The sequence below is a fragment of the Talpa europaea genome, assembly GCF_964194135.1.
Source record: "Talpa europaea genome assembly, chromosome: 13".
NCBI lineage: Eukaryota > Metazoa > Chordata > Mammalia > Eulipotyphla > Talpidae > Talpa > Talpa europaea.
Window position 1 is genome coordinate 39,901,707 of NC_140080.1, and position 16,687 is coordinate 39,918,393.

Genomic DNA, 16,687 nt, shown 5'->3' on the forward strand with positions numbered 1-16,687 from the left:
AAATGCTGCCCTCTAGTGGATAACTCTGAAAAATGTAACAATGTCATTTGATTCTTTCCCCAAAGTTAAAACTACAGACAAACCTGGTTCTCTCAGAAGTAAAACTACTTCTGCATCCTCATAAATTTGCTACCCCACTCTGTAGAACCTCAAAGCAATTGGATCCTGGCTTCAAGTTTTCTGGGTAAATGTCTGTCCTGCATGAATTCATTGTGCTTCCAACAAGTGGAAAGAGGTATATAGTAAGACTCTGACTTTATAATCAGCACTTAGATAATGGGTTTATGTCAGGCGGGGGGCGGGGGGGGGGCACTTCCTTTTGCTTGTTCAAAAGTTTATGTAAAGAGATATAGTTTATTTTATGACACAGTTCCAAATTAGCATCTCAGAGTTCATGAATATAGCCCACAGAAAAGTTTTGTTTGGCTCAGCACATTACCAACTCTAAAAATTCTGCGATTTCATAAGCAACTAGATTTCTGGTACTTTTTTAAGTAGGAAGTCTGGCAAAACTGACCATTTATTCATATGGCAACGTGACATTCATCTGGGAGGATTAAAAACTATACTGAGATTTTTACTGGTTGAAAATTGAGCTTGGAAACATTTGCACAATGGTTTTTTTTTTTTTTTTCATTTACCCAATAAAAATAAAGACATTTTCTCTTCCCAAAGAGACCATATCACATTCGCTCCAGTACTTCCAGCAAGGAAATTGCACACATGTTTGAGACAGCTATTGTGGCTTACCCTGCTGCCTGGTCCCAGGAGATGGTGTCACTTCTTAAAAAGGTAAGGAGGACCTCATCACAATAGGGGGTGATAAACAGAGGGGTGCTCTCTGGCTTGAGGTCAAAAGCCATGACTGGAGTAGGTCGTGATGATGGACATGTCCGGAGTGGGGTGTGTAGCTAACAGCTTTCAAATACATGACTCGTTTAAGGCAACTCTCCTGTACTTTTGATCTCCCAAATCCATCTCAATCTCAATGTTCAAAAAGGAGTTCTTGACCTTTCATTATTTCTTGGATTTTTTCATTCCATGACTGGCCTCCCCACTCATCATCATTATTCATATACCAGACATCACCACCACACCCAATCCACCACCAAGTTCTATAATTTTGCCTTTTAAGTATCTTCTGAATCTGACTCTGTCACTTCTCTCCATGTCCACACTACACCTCCATGATCCTAATGTTATCAAGTCTTGTCTTATAACTGGTTTGCCCCTATAAATGTTAACACATTCCGTTCTGTTCTCCCCTCCCCCATAGCAATCTGTTCAAAACAAAGTTCATTGTCTTCCTGCTGTTTCAAGATAAAGATCAAGATAATTTGTGGCATAAAGTTGTCAGTTACCTCTGGAGCCTCATTTTGGACTTTTGCCCCCTTTTGACTATTCACAAATTGCTTTGACCTTCATTTCTCTTCTCCAGCTCTCCCACTTCACACTTGTATTCCCTCACCACAGGGCCTTTACACATGCTAGTTCCTTTGTCTGGAACATCGCCACATCCCCGTTCTCCAGGCTCCCTCCTTTAGATCAGTACTACTCAGTGTGATTCACTGACTGATTCAAGCCCATGAATTCTTTCCTATAGGTCCATGACAAGTGTGGGCAAAGCTTTTATAACAACTTGATATCACTGGTGCCTCTAAACATATGGTTGGTGGACTCCTATTAATGAACAGGGTTTAAGTTTACTTGGTGATGTCAGACTCAAATCACAAGCTGCATACGGCGTGGAGTTGCATGCTAGCCATGTACAGCAATGCCACGTCAGTCTCCATGGGGGTAGAAATGCAAACAAATGAACAATCAAAGAAAAATAACTGGCCCATCTACACAGACAGCTTGAGAAGCGCTGCCTGGGACCTCCCGCTCAAGTATCACCTCCTTGGCGAGCCTCCCTCGCTGCAGCTCAGTCAGCATTGTCTGTCCTTCCTGGCACTTTCCCAATTGGAAATCTTCCATTACATGCATGCGGCGCTTGGGTTAAGGATCATTTCCGTAAGCCGCATCGCAGGGCCTGTCCACCTGTTCACCCCGGTATGCTCAGGGTCTAACACAGAACGTGGCAGGGGCTAAAATCTGGCATTTGAATAAACAAGGTTCATAGCTTTTATCCAATTTTTAAGGTGCCTGTGTTCACCCAAAAGATTAAGAATAGAAAGATTTGGAACTCAATAGTGTTTTAAAGGGTATGTGGAAGAAAGAATGAGGAACCCAAAGAGGTGAACTGGGTTTTGTTTTTGTTTTTTTTTTTTCTGGGAGAAAATTACATGAGTGTGGCTGGTCATAGGAAACAACTTCTGAGCTGTGGATTCAAACACGTGTCTCTTGTCTTTGCTGCGAACTGCTCTGCTTTGCAATAGGATCCTGCCATTGGGGAGGTCAAAGGTGAAGAATAGGGGATCATTTCCCATCAACAAATTTTCCTCAGTTCCAAGAGAGCCCTCTTCACCCCAAGACTACACCCTGAGGCCCCGAGGCTGTGACCTTGAGGAGGTTTCCCAAGGGCAACTGATACTTATCATTGGAGCCAGTGGATTGGGCTGATATTGGCTCTAGGGTACCTAGGGGAGGGGGAAGGAATCTTTAATCCCAGTTAGTAAAACCCAGAACTATAACAGTAATCTTCATTACCTCTTATCTGTGTCACCCCAATATATTTTTATTAGCTGTAAAAGCACCTAAAATTTTTAGTGGGAGATCTATTTCATTTGTAGAAACTGGTGAATTCTCATTCCTAATAAAAGCAGGTCAACTATTAGGCACTTTATATATAATTTGATTTTGCTCATTTATCTAAGCTGCAACCATATGAAATAGGCAATTATCCCTTTTAATAGATGAGTACCCTGGGTTAGACCCATAGTTGGCAAGTAGGAGAATCAGGAATCAAAGATAGGTTTGCCTCAGTAAAAAAAAAAAAAAAAAAAAAAAAGGCTTTTTCACTCAGCACATTGCAAAAGCCAACTCAAGATTCATCCTAGACAGGCCTCTGCCTTATCTGTTTGGGAGGCTCAAAGGGGGGTCATGGTCTTCCTTCCTTTGGCCCCACACTTGACAACATTTAGAGAGAACTTGTATGGGTTTTTGCCCTCTCTTTTGACCTTCCCACTGACCTTGACACTCTCATTCCATTGGCAGCTTCTGGAGCCTAATCCAGACCAACGGTTTTCTCACTTGTCCCACGTTCAGAACTTCCCGTATATGAACGACACCAACTGGGATGCAGTTTTGCAGAAAAGGCTCATTCCAGGTTTCATCCCTAACGTGAGTCATTCCTAACAATCCAGTCACTCTCTGGTGGGGCATGTTCCCCGTGTGCCCAGTACATACCTGCCTGGCACCACGCTGGTGCTATTACATAGCCCGAATGCCTGTGTACAGGTGAGGGAAGGGGCACGCACAGGGCAAGTGTGTCCCCAGAGGTCACACCACCAGCCAGAGGCCAAGCCAGGGTTCTAACCCAGACTTGGAGCTCCGGTTCCTAAGCACCCTGGCATCGTGCTTTCCTCAGAAGGAGCCCTAGTCCTCCCAACAGACTTTACTACGAATCTGCTCATTGCAAAATAAAATGTTTTCTCTGATTCCAGAGATGGAGAAACTTGTATCTATGGTTTCTGAGGCAATGGATTGGGAACTGTTGGGACTGGGGTGAGGGATTTATTCTCATCATCCGCCCCTCTTCTCTGGCCTTCTATTGTCGCCTGGGGGGTGGCAATCTTGGGAACAGCATGGAACAGAGTAAAAAATAACTCGAAGTCCAAGTAGTGAGAGAGAGAGACACCCAGAGGAGCCACATCTCGCTCAGGAGATGTAACACCTTCTCCCATGGCAAGTCTCGCTTTTATTGGGGCTCAGATCAGGGAAGGTGGGTAAGTCTGTGGAGGAATGTATGGAGGAATGTGGTGGGGGGATGTGGACTGGGGATGCATAATGGTCTGACACAAGCCTGGGGGCAGTGAATAGGAGCTGTTGCCAGGGGGCCCAGCTGATGGAAACATCCTATCTCTGTTGCTGCTGATGGAAACATCCTATCTCTATTTCCTGTTAACCCTTAACTTCCTGTCAAGGTGGTCTAGCTGGTTATGCTAATCTGGCCATAATGTCTGCCTGCTGTTTTCAGCAGGTACCCTCCTACCAAGATTTCTGTCCTGGTGAGAGGCTCCTTGCCTGACTCTACATTTAGCTTCCTCAGCAGCAACTTCTGGTGCCAAGCAAAATCCCGAGTACGAGGGAGCCTGGGGAGATTCCACGCTCTCTCATTAGAGACTTATTCATAATGACTAATAGCAGAGAAACTGTCCCCAGGAAGCGAAGACCTGACAGCCACATGTGGGGCCCCTGCAGACCACTGGCCCTGGGTCCTGGCTCCTTCTCTGCTGACAGCCTCAGTTTAGACATTCAGTTGCGTGTAGTTTGGCAGACCAGTGAGGCTGCAGAGACCAGGCAGAGTCTGCTATTCCTCAAACCAGCAAGGTACCAGCTGTGGGCGTGTGAGACCCTAGGTGAGCACTTGGGTGGGAGAGGCGTGAGTGTGCCACGTGACCACTGTGGGAGGCAGGGTGGTGGCACTCAGCTGGGGAGTCAGTAACTCAGGGATTGATAGGAAGCTGGGGCAGGATCTTACCTGGCCATCCGGCCAGGTCCTAGGGAACAGCTTGAGCCACTTTGACAGCTGACACTTTGGGGTCCAGGCAGCACTTTGGGTGCTTCTTTCCCAGCATCTCTTATGTGACTAGCTGTTGGTGCTGCCTCAAGTGAAAGCAGGTGTCTGATTCATCATGAATCTGAATCATCTGGGAGCTTGTGGGAATGCAACTATGGGGTTTTGGGTTGACAAACACCAATTTGGGAGCTTCCTGGGAAACTGGGAGTCAGAGCAAAGAACTGGGTGATTCTGAACTACAGAATTGTTTTTAGAACACACTTGGAGAAGCATAAACCCAAACCTGAAAATTCAGGAAAATAATTGTCATTTGATTTCTTTCCTAACTCATGGAGGGCTTGTTGGGAGTTTGAACAACAAAAAAAAATTAACATCTCAGACCATGAACAATAGCACTGGTGATAATTTATCTAAAATTAAATTGGGGATCCCGGCCCATTGTCCTTGGCCAGCTCTAGTGTGGGGTTCAGTCTGGGATATTTTTAGAATCATAAACGGTCTGAAGAACAAGCTGCCTGTCTTTGTTGCAGAAAGGGAGGCTGAATTGTGACCCCACCTTTGAACTTGAAGAAATGATCTTGGAGTCCAAACCACTTCACAAGAAAAAGAAGCGTCTGGCAAAGAAGAAGGAGGAGATGCGGAAGTGTGATTCATCTCAGGTAAGCTGCTGGACACACTCAATGTGGGGGTATCACCCGAGGATGCCAGTTCCCCAGAGAGCTGCAGCTTGGGACTGAGGAGAAGCTGCCCGAGTCACTGCTTGTTCCAGGCCCCTCCAGTCTGATTCACAAGGCAGCTCACTCCTCTAGCCAAATCTAACAAGTGTCTGCTGTAGTAGTAGCCATGACAGCTACAGGAAGTCTCCAGTCCTGTCCCTCTGCAGCTCAAGGTCCCGCTGATCTATGACCACACAGGGTCCCATGGTAGGAAAGACCCAAGTGTTGGCAAGGAAATTCCAGTCAGGTCACAGGCCTGGAAAAGAGGCCAGTGGTCAGTACTGTAGCATCACACTGTCTCCTGATATTCAACTTTTACCCCTGTTTTCTGGGGGGAGAGAGCTTTCCCAGGGAGCCCGCTGAGTCAACCCCCATGTGTGCGTCCATTTTTCCACTTGGTACTTCATTAAAATGGACAGTTTTTAGCATTTTTAATCCTACTTAATTGTAGTAATAGAATCATTATTTCCATTTAAAGATGTACGTTAAATATTCTATGGACCTGATGGTTTATGCAGTCAGTCCTTTTGGTGAAATCATTTTGTAGAGAGATGAGAGAGAGAGAGAGAAGTTGTTCGGGTTGTGTGTATGTGTGTGTGTTCTAAAAAGCTTTATTAAGGGGGATAATCCTTAATTGCCTATTTTGAGTATGAGGAAAAATTCAAATATAGTATTTTCAAACAAAATTGATAGAGATATATTTATAGAGACAGAGAGAGAGACAGCCATATTTATGAATGGGTTAGAAAATTCATAGAGGAAATTATTCTCTCTTCAAACTCCCATCTGCATAATGAATTTATGTTTCTGACAATACCTAACCAAGCATGTCAAGCTGTTTGCTATTTAATTCTTAGGGAATAAATCTGGGGGCATAAATTTTTTGTGTATTTTTATACAACACATATGGCCAGGCATATGGCCAGTGCTCATTCATAGACATTGAAATGAGTGGGCTCCCAATCGCTTTGTTAAATAAGAAGTCTAGTAGAGCTGTTTTCTTTTTTTCTTTTTTTACCTTTTTTACCTTTTTGCCTCTGATGTCTTTCTGAATGTGCAAAAATAATTTAAGGTACTTGCCTCTTTGGGGAAAGGGATATAAATATGAATTTGGCCAGCCCAACATATTATTAACGAAGAGATCCATTCAGCATCCTAGATGTGCTAGAAGGTAGGATTCACTTCCACAGGCTTTGCCAACATCTCTGACGCCCAAGTTTACAAGGGATTTTTCTTTTAAAGATTTATTTACTTAAACAAGAACTGGGGTACAGGCCAGATGCGTGGGAGGGTGAGAGGATTCACCAGAGTCAGAGTGGGGAACAGAACAGGCAGACTGACGAAATACACTGCTGGGGGGAGCAGCGGGCGAGACAGGAGAGGTCTGATTCACCATGTGGGATTCTCGCTGGCTGGCCGGGATTGAACCCAAGCTGCAGAAGCTGCACACAGCCTCACAGTGCGGCGCCCAACTGCCTGCGCCACCAGGGAGGCCCTACAAGGTTTTTTTTTTTTTTTTTAAGATTTATTATTTATGCATAGAAGAATTGGGGTGAAGGCCAGAGGTGCCCAGGGGTGAGAGGACTCACCAGAGACAGAGTCAGTGGGGAGCAGAACAGGCAGATCTACTGCAATACACTGCCAAGGAGAGCAGTGAGCGAGACAGGAGAGGTCTGCTGTGCCATGTGGGTTGGGGCCCTAGTCAGGGATCGAACTCAGGCTGCAGAGGTAATAGTGCTGAGACTTAACACATATGCCACCAGGGAGGCCTCCCTACAAGAGATTTTTTTTAGAAATGTGTGCCATGATCTATTTCCACTGCAGTAATACAGACCTTTATGTTCTTACAACTGTAAAGAAAAGGGCATTTTCTCCTTCTTACCTTGTGATGGGCTCCTCTCACCCACAGTCAGAAGGATCTGTGGTGTGTCCAGGTGAGGACCTGGAGTAGTGAGTTGAACCAGGGGGGCTTGGAAAGCCCCACACTTACGAGATGGGAAAAAGTTCAGATGGGCCTGTTAGAAGACAGAGTATATCACAATCTGCAATGCTGGTCCCATTCTACAGTCACTGCTCACATACCCAAGGCAGGAGCGAAGGGAGAGTTGACCGTTGAGAGATTTTAAAATATCAATTAGACAGTGTACTTCCCTCCTCTCCACTGAGAGCTGCCATCTCCTGTGCGTTCTTGCCTTGATAAGGTGAGGTGTTTATAGAGGTTACTTACTTTCCTGATTGTTTAAAATGTTATGATTTCATGCTTTAGTCATATAACCTGTGTAAGCATTAACTCCTTTATATAAAATAGAGGAGTAGGGCCTCCCTGGTGGTGCAGGAATTAAAGTCTCAATGCTATCAAGCTATCACTAGCCACCGCAGCCTGAGTTCGGTCCCCTGCCAGGGAACTACCCACATGGCGCAGCAGACCTCTCCTGTCTCACCCGCTGCTCCCCTCAGTAGTGTATTTCAGTCAGTCTGCCTGTTCTGTTCACAACTCTGTCTCTGATGAATTCTCTTGCCCCCCTACCAGCACCTCTGACCTATACCCCATTTCTTGGATGCATAAATAAATAAAAATAAATCTTAAAAAAATAAAGTATAGGAGTAGTGATAGGCGTTTCATCCTACAATTGACCTAGCAAGGAAACAAGATGATGTCAGCGGGCGTTTAGCGCCCTGACTGTGGCGCATTAGCTGTCAACTGAGGTGTGGGTTTCTGAGATGCTGAGCGCTCATCACCCTGTCACCCCATGGGCCCCTCCTCCTCTAGGTCTCTGCAGAGTCGTTCCCAAACTTAGTGTCATCCTGGAACCATCTGGGGAGCTTTTAAAAAAGACTGGTGTCTGGGTCCCACCCAGGACCAATTGCATCTAAATCTGGGGGTATTTTAAAAATTCTTCAGGTGACTGACTCTAAACATGCAGCTTAAGTTGAGATCCACTGTTCTAGAATTCAGGATGTGACTATAAAGAGTACAAGCACTAAGAGCTTCCTTTCCCCTGTGACTTAGCTCCCTTGTGTGTGAAACGGTGGTAACACTGGTGTCACTTCAGGACATGTTAACAGCACCTGGCAAATGTTTTGGCTGTTGCTGCGTCTACTTCTCCACTCCTCTGAGTTCTTAAGTCTTTTCCTTTCCGTGGTTCTTGTTCATTTTCATGAGATCTGCCTCTGCTCTTTCTTAGCTTCCAAAATATTCTCTGCTTTCTCCCTCTCTGCTCACATCTGTAAGGTATAGAACCAAGATGGTGGGTGCACCACCTGGTCTGTCTGCTGTTGGGGCAAAGGGCCTCAGTCCTGACTTTTTGCCTGCTGGGATTTCTATCTGCTCCAAATCTTTCCAGCACACCTCCGTTTACACTAGCTTAATCAGATTGCTCTGCTGTTCCCTGGGGAGGAAGTTTTAGGATTTTTGCCACATTGCAATCCCTTCTCAGTCACATAAGATACATTTGCCCCTCCATTCTGCCACATCCCCTCCCCACCTCTACCCCCTGAGCCTGCACACACGCACTCCTTTCACTCATGTTTCCTTTTTGGCTACTCCTCTTTCCCCTCCCATGTAGCTGAACTTCTAAAATTTTCCACCAAAAGCACAGGAAAGATATGCAAACCTGTCCTGTGAACGTGACCCCTTCAAGGGCCAGGAGCAGGACTCAAAGAGTCTGCAGTGCCAAGTCATAAACTCCCGAGTATCCTTTCTCTGCCTGTGTTTAAATAAAACAGAATTATAGGAGAAAGGGGGAAAATGTGGATTTTATTTTATTTGACTATAAACTTGATTTTAGTGTTAAAATTTTGAAAATATTAATGATATTTTCCACTATATTTTATCAAGCATTGAACATGTTTATATACATATATTTTGTCTTTATACATGTTGTTTGTTATAAACATATACATATAAACTATGTTATTTATATATGTATAATAGTATGTAAATAACTACATAATCAAGTATAATACATCACATATGTATATAAAACATAAGCATATATATTAAAATATTTTATTATGTTTATATATTTATATAGTGAGTATATTTTGATGTTAAGATATTTTCTCGAATCTTGGAGTAAAGTTGGTTTAAGACTCTATCAGAATGTTTACCCCAGTACCCCCTGCTCTCCATTACTGACACTGGGACCCTCTGGGTTACAAACACCCCATTTTGAGAAGTATGAGGTATAGCAGAGTCTTCCTGCTTTTCCTCTTTTTTTCCCCTTCTCCCTTCTCTGATATTTCCTTTTTTTATAGTTTCCTTTCCTGTCAACTTAAGCATTTGTCTGGGGCAGAAAGCAAACTCTCCAGTAATTATTTAATATTTTCTAATTCTTAAATTAAAAAAAATAACAAAAATGAACAAATGATATTTTTTTCTCAGAGGAGAATGTTTTCATCAGCTATACTTTGGAAGTATTTTGTGACAGACTGTTAGAGCATTTGCTCTGGGTCTGGCACTTTCCTGGACCTGATATTTTTTTGAGGCTAAATTTTCTCACTCAGGTGAACAGTCATCAACAGATGTTGAAAGTGAGTGAATTCAAAGTCAGTATTTTGTATGTGTGTGAGAGAAAGCCACAATAAACGTGGGGTTCACCGCCGCTTAAGTACAGTTAAGCCACCCCAGCTCAGGTGTTGAGGAGAGCTTTCTATCCAAGTTCAGCATGGAAGATGTTACTAGTTCATTCGTGAAATCCAACTAGAACTGCCAACCTTTCACACGGGGGCCAGGAGGTGAGAAGCAAGGAGGGAACCAGCTAAATCAATCCTTGTCTCCACTCAGCTCAAAGCCATGGTTTCTTCTTGGGGTGAGTGGTTGAAAGGAATCAAATTCATGAAGTATAAGGCAGGTAGTTCTTCCTTGCTGGCTCATTGTGGGGAGCAGAGTGTGGAGGTGTTGGGTTCTTTTGCTGTGTCTTCACTTGCTCCTGTCATCCTGGGTAGGGCCTCCTTCCTGCCATGGACTGTCAGTAGCACCCATCCTGAGGACATACCAGGGCTTGCAGTCAATAGACACTCAGTAGGTCATTGGCTATTAGAGGATTCTCTCTTGCTTGCTAACTACACCTCCTTTTCCCCCAATGGTCACCTGGAAGATGTGCCTTCTTCAAGAGCATCTGGAATCTGTCCAGAAGGAGTTCATCATTTTCAACAGAGAAAAGTAAGTCATTCCTGGAGAGTGGCCCAGCCCCTGGTGGGTTGTTCAGCCAGAATTTACTTGCAGAGCCTTTATATACTTGAAAATCTTCTTTCTCATTACAAAAATGATGCCCATCCATAATAGAAAATTTGGAAATCTCAGAAACCTTTTTTTTATTGTAAGAAATCTCAAACATTCCAATAGGTAAATTAGTTTAGCATCAGCTTTCTGATTATGGGAAGGACAGAAGAATTGGAACATTGGCCTTTAAATCAATGATGTTTCTAAGCTCCTCTGTATCAGGCCTCCTTATAAATTGTTGGGTTTAATGCTATCACTTCAAGGGCTTAAATCCTTTCTTCATTTCAATGAATAAATTTCCTTTTTCTTTTTCTTTCAAGAGTAAAAAGGGACTTTAATAAAAGACAAGCAAATCTAGCCTTGGAACAAACCAAAGACCCACAAGAAGAGGATGGACAGAATAGTACCCTGTGAAGTCCTCAGTATCATCTCCTTGAACACTTTCTGCCCTCAGACCAGGAACTTCTGATCTCTGCATCAGGAAGAAGTGACCATAGTTCTCACCTCTCCATTCCCTACACACCTTAGAAGATGTAAATGAGCACCTTTGGAAGGAGGTGTCGTGACGCAGTGAAGAAGGTCCCTGCACTCCTGGGATCTTGTTTTACTACTAACTGTGTGACCTTGGGCAAGTCACTTAACTAACCTCTTTATCTGCTTCAGCTTAGTCCTCTGCAATGAGATGGTTGCACTACACATGCTCCTCTGCCTTCTTACTGCTAACATTCTGTTCTTTTAAACAGCCTTTATTTTTATTTTTAAAAGAATATTTGAATGTAGATTTATTTTTCCATGCCTTCAAATTACACTGTGACAAATGGACATAGGTGGGTGATCGAATGAGGTGACTGGGCTGATTTATAGTTCTTCAGGTCTAGAAATTGTCACAGAGACCAGAATCCCCAAGCCCAAGTGAAAAGGAGTAAGAAATTCACTTGGAAAGAAATGAATGAGGCCAGATCGGCCGTAACAGAGATATACAAGGGGCTTCAAGGAGTGTCCTTGGTCAATACCCCAGGTTGGTTCGTGTCTGCTGGCCTTTTCCAGTATCCTGTAGTGATGTGAAGTTGGAAAGCTGGAATTGACAATCAGGGGAGAATTTACACAAAGGGAATTGGCCAAAGCTACAAACCAAGGCATTCTTCTCCCACTCCCAGTAAGTAGTTAAGTATCTACTAGCATGCCACTTGCCACCTTCTAGCATGTTCCCTGGGGGGCTTTATCAGAGAAGATAAGAATATGGTCACATCAAACACACATCTACCTTGTAGGCGAGCTCAGTGTACCTTCCACAGGTATTATATTGTAAGTTGAATGTGAGGTAAACTTGGAAGGCAGTAAAATTTACCCTGAAAAAAAATCACTCACAAGGAGAATCTTCTTTCATCATGAAGCACAGCCCAGTGGTGAGTCACCCCTATCCATAAAGAAATAAGTCATTGTTTGGGTTTGTTCTGATTTTGTCTCCTACTTTTATTTTTAGCCTCATTTTGATTAATATCAGTTCAATGGAAGTGTTGGACATGGCTTCCTAGGCTAGGATTAATCTCAGGGCTGTGGAACGCACCCCCATCCGGGAGCAGTGACGGCATGACCCCCAGCTTATAGCAATGAGGGGGTCACGACTGCCTGATTATTTAAAATATTATCCATATCTCACTCTTTCATTTTCTTTGTATGTTATTTGCCAGAGTTTAATTTCCTTAAGTGAGATGTGCATATGATGTAACTCCATTCTTCTGAGACAGAAGAAGTGGAGTTGGTAACCCACAGATGCCATGGGGCAGAGGCAAGAGGTGAATAGGGTTGGAGGGGATTATTTTCACTTCCTGGCCACTCAGATCCCCTCATTTTGTCTTTACTTATGGAGAACCAAGGGTCTCACCAAGATGGCAGTCAGCTGGCAACAAGGACAAGCAGGCTGGTGCCCACTTAGGAAACCAGGGAAACACAGGTGGAAAAGTTACCAGAACATATGCCCATTTTTGACACAGGCCTTTTGCAGGAGGGAAGTGACACTAGGGCAACCAAGGGTGGGCAGAAAGCCAGTGCTGAACTTGAACCAGGCATGTGGGCTTTTTTCCTCATGGTACTAATGTGCCCAGAATTTCCAGCAGAGTTGTCCAAAGTGCCTCTACTTTACAAGCAACCATCCTTTTGTTAAGAATTAAAAACCAGCTCTTTTGTTCTGTTTGTCTCCATTTCTCTGTATTTCCCACACATTACCTAGGCTATTTTTTCTCTAAACATAAACTCTCAAGTGCTTGCATGGACTCAATTTCACAAGAGGGGATATACTGAAAAGAGTGACTCTAGGACAATCAGACCCTGGTCCATGTGGGAAAGCAGCCTGTCAAGGGCTGTTCAACAGCTTTCATCTGTTGTTAGTTTTGCTTCCAGCCCTGAGGTGCGCTGACCCGGTCACCTGCTTCCTCCTCTTGACCTTGTACATATGATCCCAAGGGGAAGAGTCTGAGAAACACACAGCCAAGGGCAGGGGTGTAAGTAGACCCCCCCCCAAGCTGGAAGGCCCTCATCATCTGTGCCATTTCACATCTACCCAATTCATAAATTGTATTATTTATATGCTGTCTGTAGTTTGAATGCCTAGATTTTATTTCCAGTGGGCTGCTTCTGTGCTGAAGACATTTATACTTCAGCAACCCTGGGCCCCCTGACTGGAAGGCACAGCCTTAGAGAGGTAAGGTGGGCATCCACCCTAAGCAGGTTAAAAAAAAAAACCACCTCCATCTGTTTCTAGTTAAAAAAAAGAGAAAGCATTGAATGTATTCATGCAGAACAACCAAAGATACCACCACCTCCTGCCACCACCATTTTGAACATCAGGACAAAAAACTTTTCCAAAAAATAAGCTTGCCAAAACTGTTACCGTGACTGTTAACTATCAAAATCAGATCTTATGGGGCTTCCCCTGGTGGCGCAGCGGTTGAGCGCTGGGTTGTGAGGCTGCCCGCAGCCTCTGTAGTGCCAGTTCGATCCCTGGCCACTGGTGAGGGTCCCACAAAAAAAAAAAAAAAATCAGATCCTATGGTTTTATTCCATAATGGCTGAAAATTAGGATGCTATCCATGGAACATGTCTTATCTCAGACTCAGGGGCTGAGAATTTTAAAGAAAACGGTGACTCCTGCATTCTTTGGTTTGGGGTTCCTGAAATCCTTGTCTCCCACCAGCTTCCACCCTCGCTGGTATAGAACATAAGAATCTGAGTAGGTCCGGGAGACCAGAAGCATCTGGTTGAAATACACTTGCATCCATGCCGCCACCCTCACCACAGCGAAGGAAATGCTGGAAGGAAATGCTGGAAGTAAATGCCTTCCAATGGCTAACACTCTTTGATGGCAGCGCTGATGCGGGCTGAGGACATAGCCAGGGCAGGAATGGATGACAAGCAGCACAGAGCATGGCTCCATCTACTAGGGCAGTTTGAGTCACTAGTGGTCAGGCTTCTTCCTGCAGGAAAGTCTTAACCAGAAATGACCAGACTTTATATCATCATAGCTTTTCTAGATCAGATGGATGAGCAAATCAGTAGAGAGCAAGCATGGCAGTAGAGCTAGCAGGGACAGGCACTGCTGCTCTTGGCGGATGCAGCATGCCGACGCTTTACTTCTTCAAAAGCTGAATAAACAGGCATTAGAAGCATTCCTGAATTTGTTTCAGTAAAGGCGTCCCTGCACTGTCTCCACAAAACCCTTTTTGTACTCTGTCTACCTGTGATTACTGTCCTTACACACTCGGCATGTCTGGCTGTTATTAAAACATTGATGTCAAAAACCCAAACTTCAGTTATCTGTGTTGTGAACAGGCAGCCCTTGGATGGAAAAGGCATCTTCTATTAAGCTGTAGCTAATACATATATATACATAATGTACATGTGCCTGCATGTATTAAATGTCTTCTGTATACAGTAAGCCTTCTTTGTCAGCTGTGTGTCTAAGAATTGTCTTCCTTCAAGGCAGGGTGGTGGGCATACGGGATCACCTGTTCTCACTTCCATTCTTGCCGTGATGAATGTCCATCACCAGAGAGCTGGTATTCAAGGTGATATTCTGTAACCAAAGGGTGCAGCCCAATTAAGCTGATCCACACACAGCAACTAGCACCCCTGCCCCATCTAACACTCACACTGCGAGAGCATAGCCCATTGTTCCAGATTTTGCTCTTCACTTTGACCTCAAGTCCACGGCAACCCACACACTCTGCCTCCCACCCCTCATCTGTTTCCTGTCCTGTTCCAGATACCAGAGCAACAGGTGGATGTTCCAAGGTCCATGATCTGGGACAGGAAAGTAACAGCAGCTCTGACCTCACCAGCTGGAACCAAATTTTGCCTTAGGAGAGAATAGACCCTCGGGCTATCTCTCACACCCATAGCTTAGCAGCAGCAAGCCAGTGCTGCTCCCTTTGTCCTGAAACAAGTAAGTGCTTGTTAAGTCTTGGGCTCTGACATCCTGCATGCAGAGGCCCTATTGTCTAGTTGTGTTATGTGTCCTGTCATGTTTTCAGCAGCCAGTGGCACACAGGACAGGATGTGGGACTTGTCATCCCGGAGTGCCATCTTCAGTGTGTGCTCTCATTTTTGCAGTTTGCTTTGGCCCTTTCATCCGTTTCCTGCTCATGACTGGTGCCCCCTTTGGAAAGGTTTGATGGTAGCAGAGCTGATTCCAGAAAGTTCTTTGAAACCAGAGGAGCCTAGTTCTTCTATTTAGTGTTCTCATCCCCCATCTTGTCAGAGGTAACTCAGCCCTGAAACCCTCCTGCCTGTAGAGGTGGGGGATGTAGTCATCATATATGTTTCACTTTGTTTTTTGAAAAAATTGCTTCATCACTTTTACAGCCCTGCAAGCTTAGTTCATTGTAAGCTTCGATCATGCCCTTAAACACGATTAAACCCGAAGCAGAGTGAGCTTGCTGCCTTGCTAGTGAGCAGGAGGGGGGTTTTGTCGATCTTGAGCCACAAAATGGAACTATGGTAAAAGCTTCTTAATCATCACGTCTTGATCCTCAAACTACAATTCTTATGTGCTCAAAGCAGCTTTTGATAGGGCTTCTGAGCTGTGTGTCAACAATCCTCATCAATCTGTGCTGCTGTACTGATATCGTTCTACTGAACCAAGATGGACCAGGTTTATCACACATAAAAGCAATTACTCAGAAATGACTGCCCTCTCCATTCCCTTCACCACCTGTCCCACCTGCACACAGACACCCAGCAGAACACTCACACCCAGCAGGCTTCTAGGACTGGTGCTGTGGCATCTGCTGGTTTTGCCTGCCCAACACCCATCCCCTCTTAAAAGAAACATATTGGGTTTCCCAGGGAAATTGAGAGTCCACAGGGTCCCTGTGGCTCAGAGGCTGGGCTCGGGACCAGCTGTGGCCAATTAGTGCCAGCCTCGTGGCCACAGTAACCAATCCAGTGGTGAGCACATGACCCAAGGCCAACCAATCAGGATCAGCCTCTGGCTAGCAGCACTGAGGGAATTTCTCTCCTTATTCTGAAGTTGCACAGCAGGTAAAATGAAGACCTGGAGATGCTGCTGACCAGCTCTTCTCGTACATGAAAGAACTGTCCTAAGCTGGGTGGAGATGGAGAGAAACAACATTCTAGATCCAGCTATGCATGACTCTATCCAAGTCCATCCCTGAACTTTGTGTTTATACCAGATTTTAAATACTCTTGAAGAATTCTTCTTTGCACACACTAGCCTAATGTTTGCAGTGAGAAATATCCTACATAAGCTGGATTAAATCAAAGAAAGTTTAGTATTCAGGTCCGGTGGAATATAAAAGACCACGTAGGACTAAAAGGTTCACTACTCAAACTTAAGTAGAAAACCTTGAATTGGACACATTTTGAAAGGCATAGATAGGATTTCTCAGAGCCTTTAACTTGATGATATTAACTGGACATCTCTCAGGAGTAGATAGTGAACATCCTTCCCAACATTCACTGGATTCCTTGGCGCCCATTTTTTAAAGAGCATAGTTCAGAAAATGCTGAGCTGCATTTCCTCAGAGTCCACACTCTCAGGGAGAAGCA

General features: G+C 44.4%; 1 protein-coding gene across 1 annotated transcript in view; it reads left to right on the plus strand.

Annotated features, from left to right (window-relative positions):
* STK32A (serine/threonine kinase 32A) overlaps positions 1–11,035 on the plus strand; it is a gene marked incomplete at its 3' end in the record, with an annotated part of 112,062 nt that extends 101,027 nt beyond the window's left edge. The window contains exons 8-12 of the mRNA XM_084252296.1: positions 676–792; positions 3,157–3,282; positions 5,212–5,340; positions 10,497–10,561; positions 10,942–11,035. Of these exons, the coding sequence (XP_084108422.1) occupies positions 676–792; positions 3,157–3,282; positions 5,212–5,340; positions 10,497–10,561; positions 10,942–11,035 (531 nt within the window). The remainder of the gene's footprint in view (positions 1–675; positions 793–3,156; positions 3,283–5,211; positions 5,341–10,496; positions 10,562–10,941) is intronic.
* Between the last annotated feature and the right edge of the window lie 5,652 nt (positions 11,036–16,687).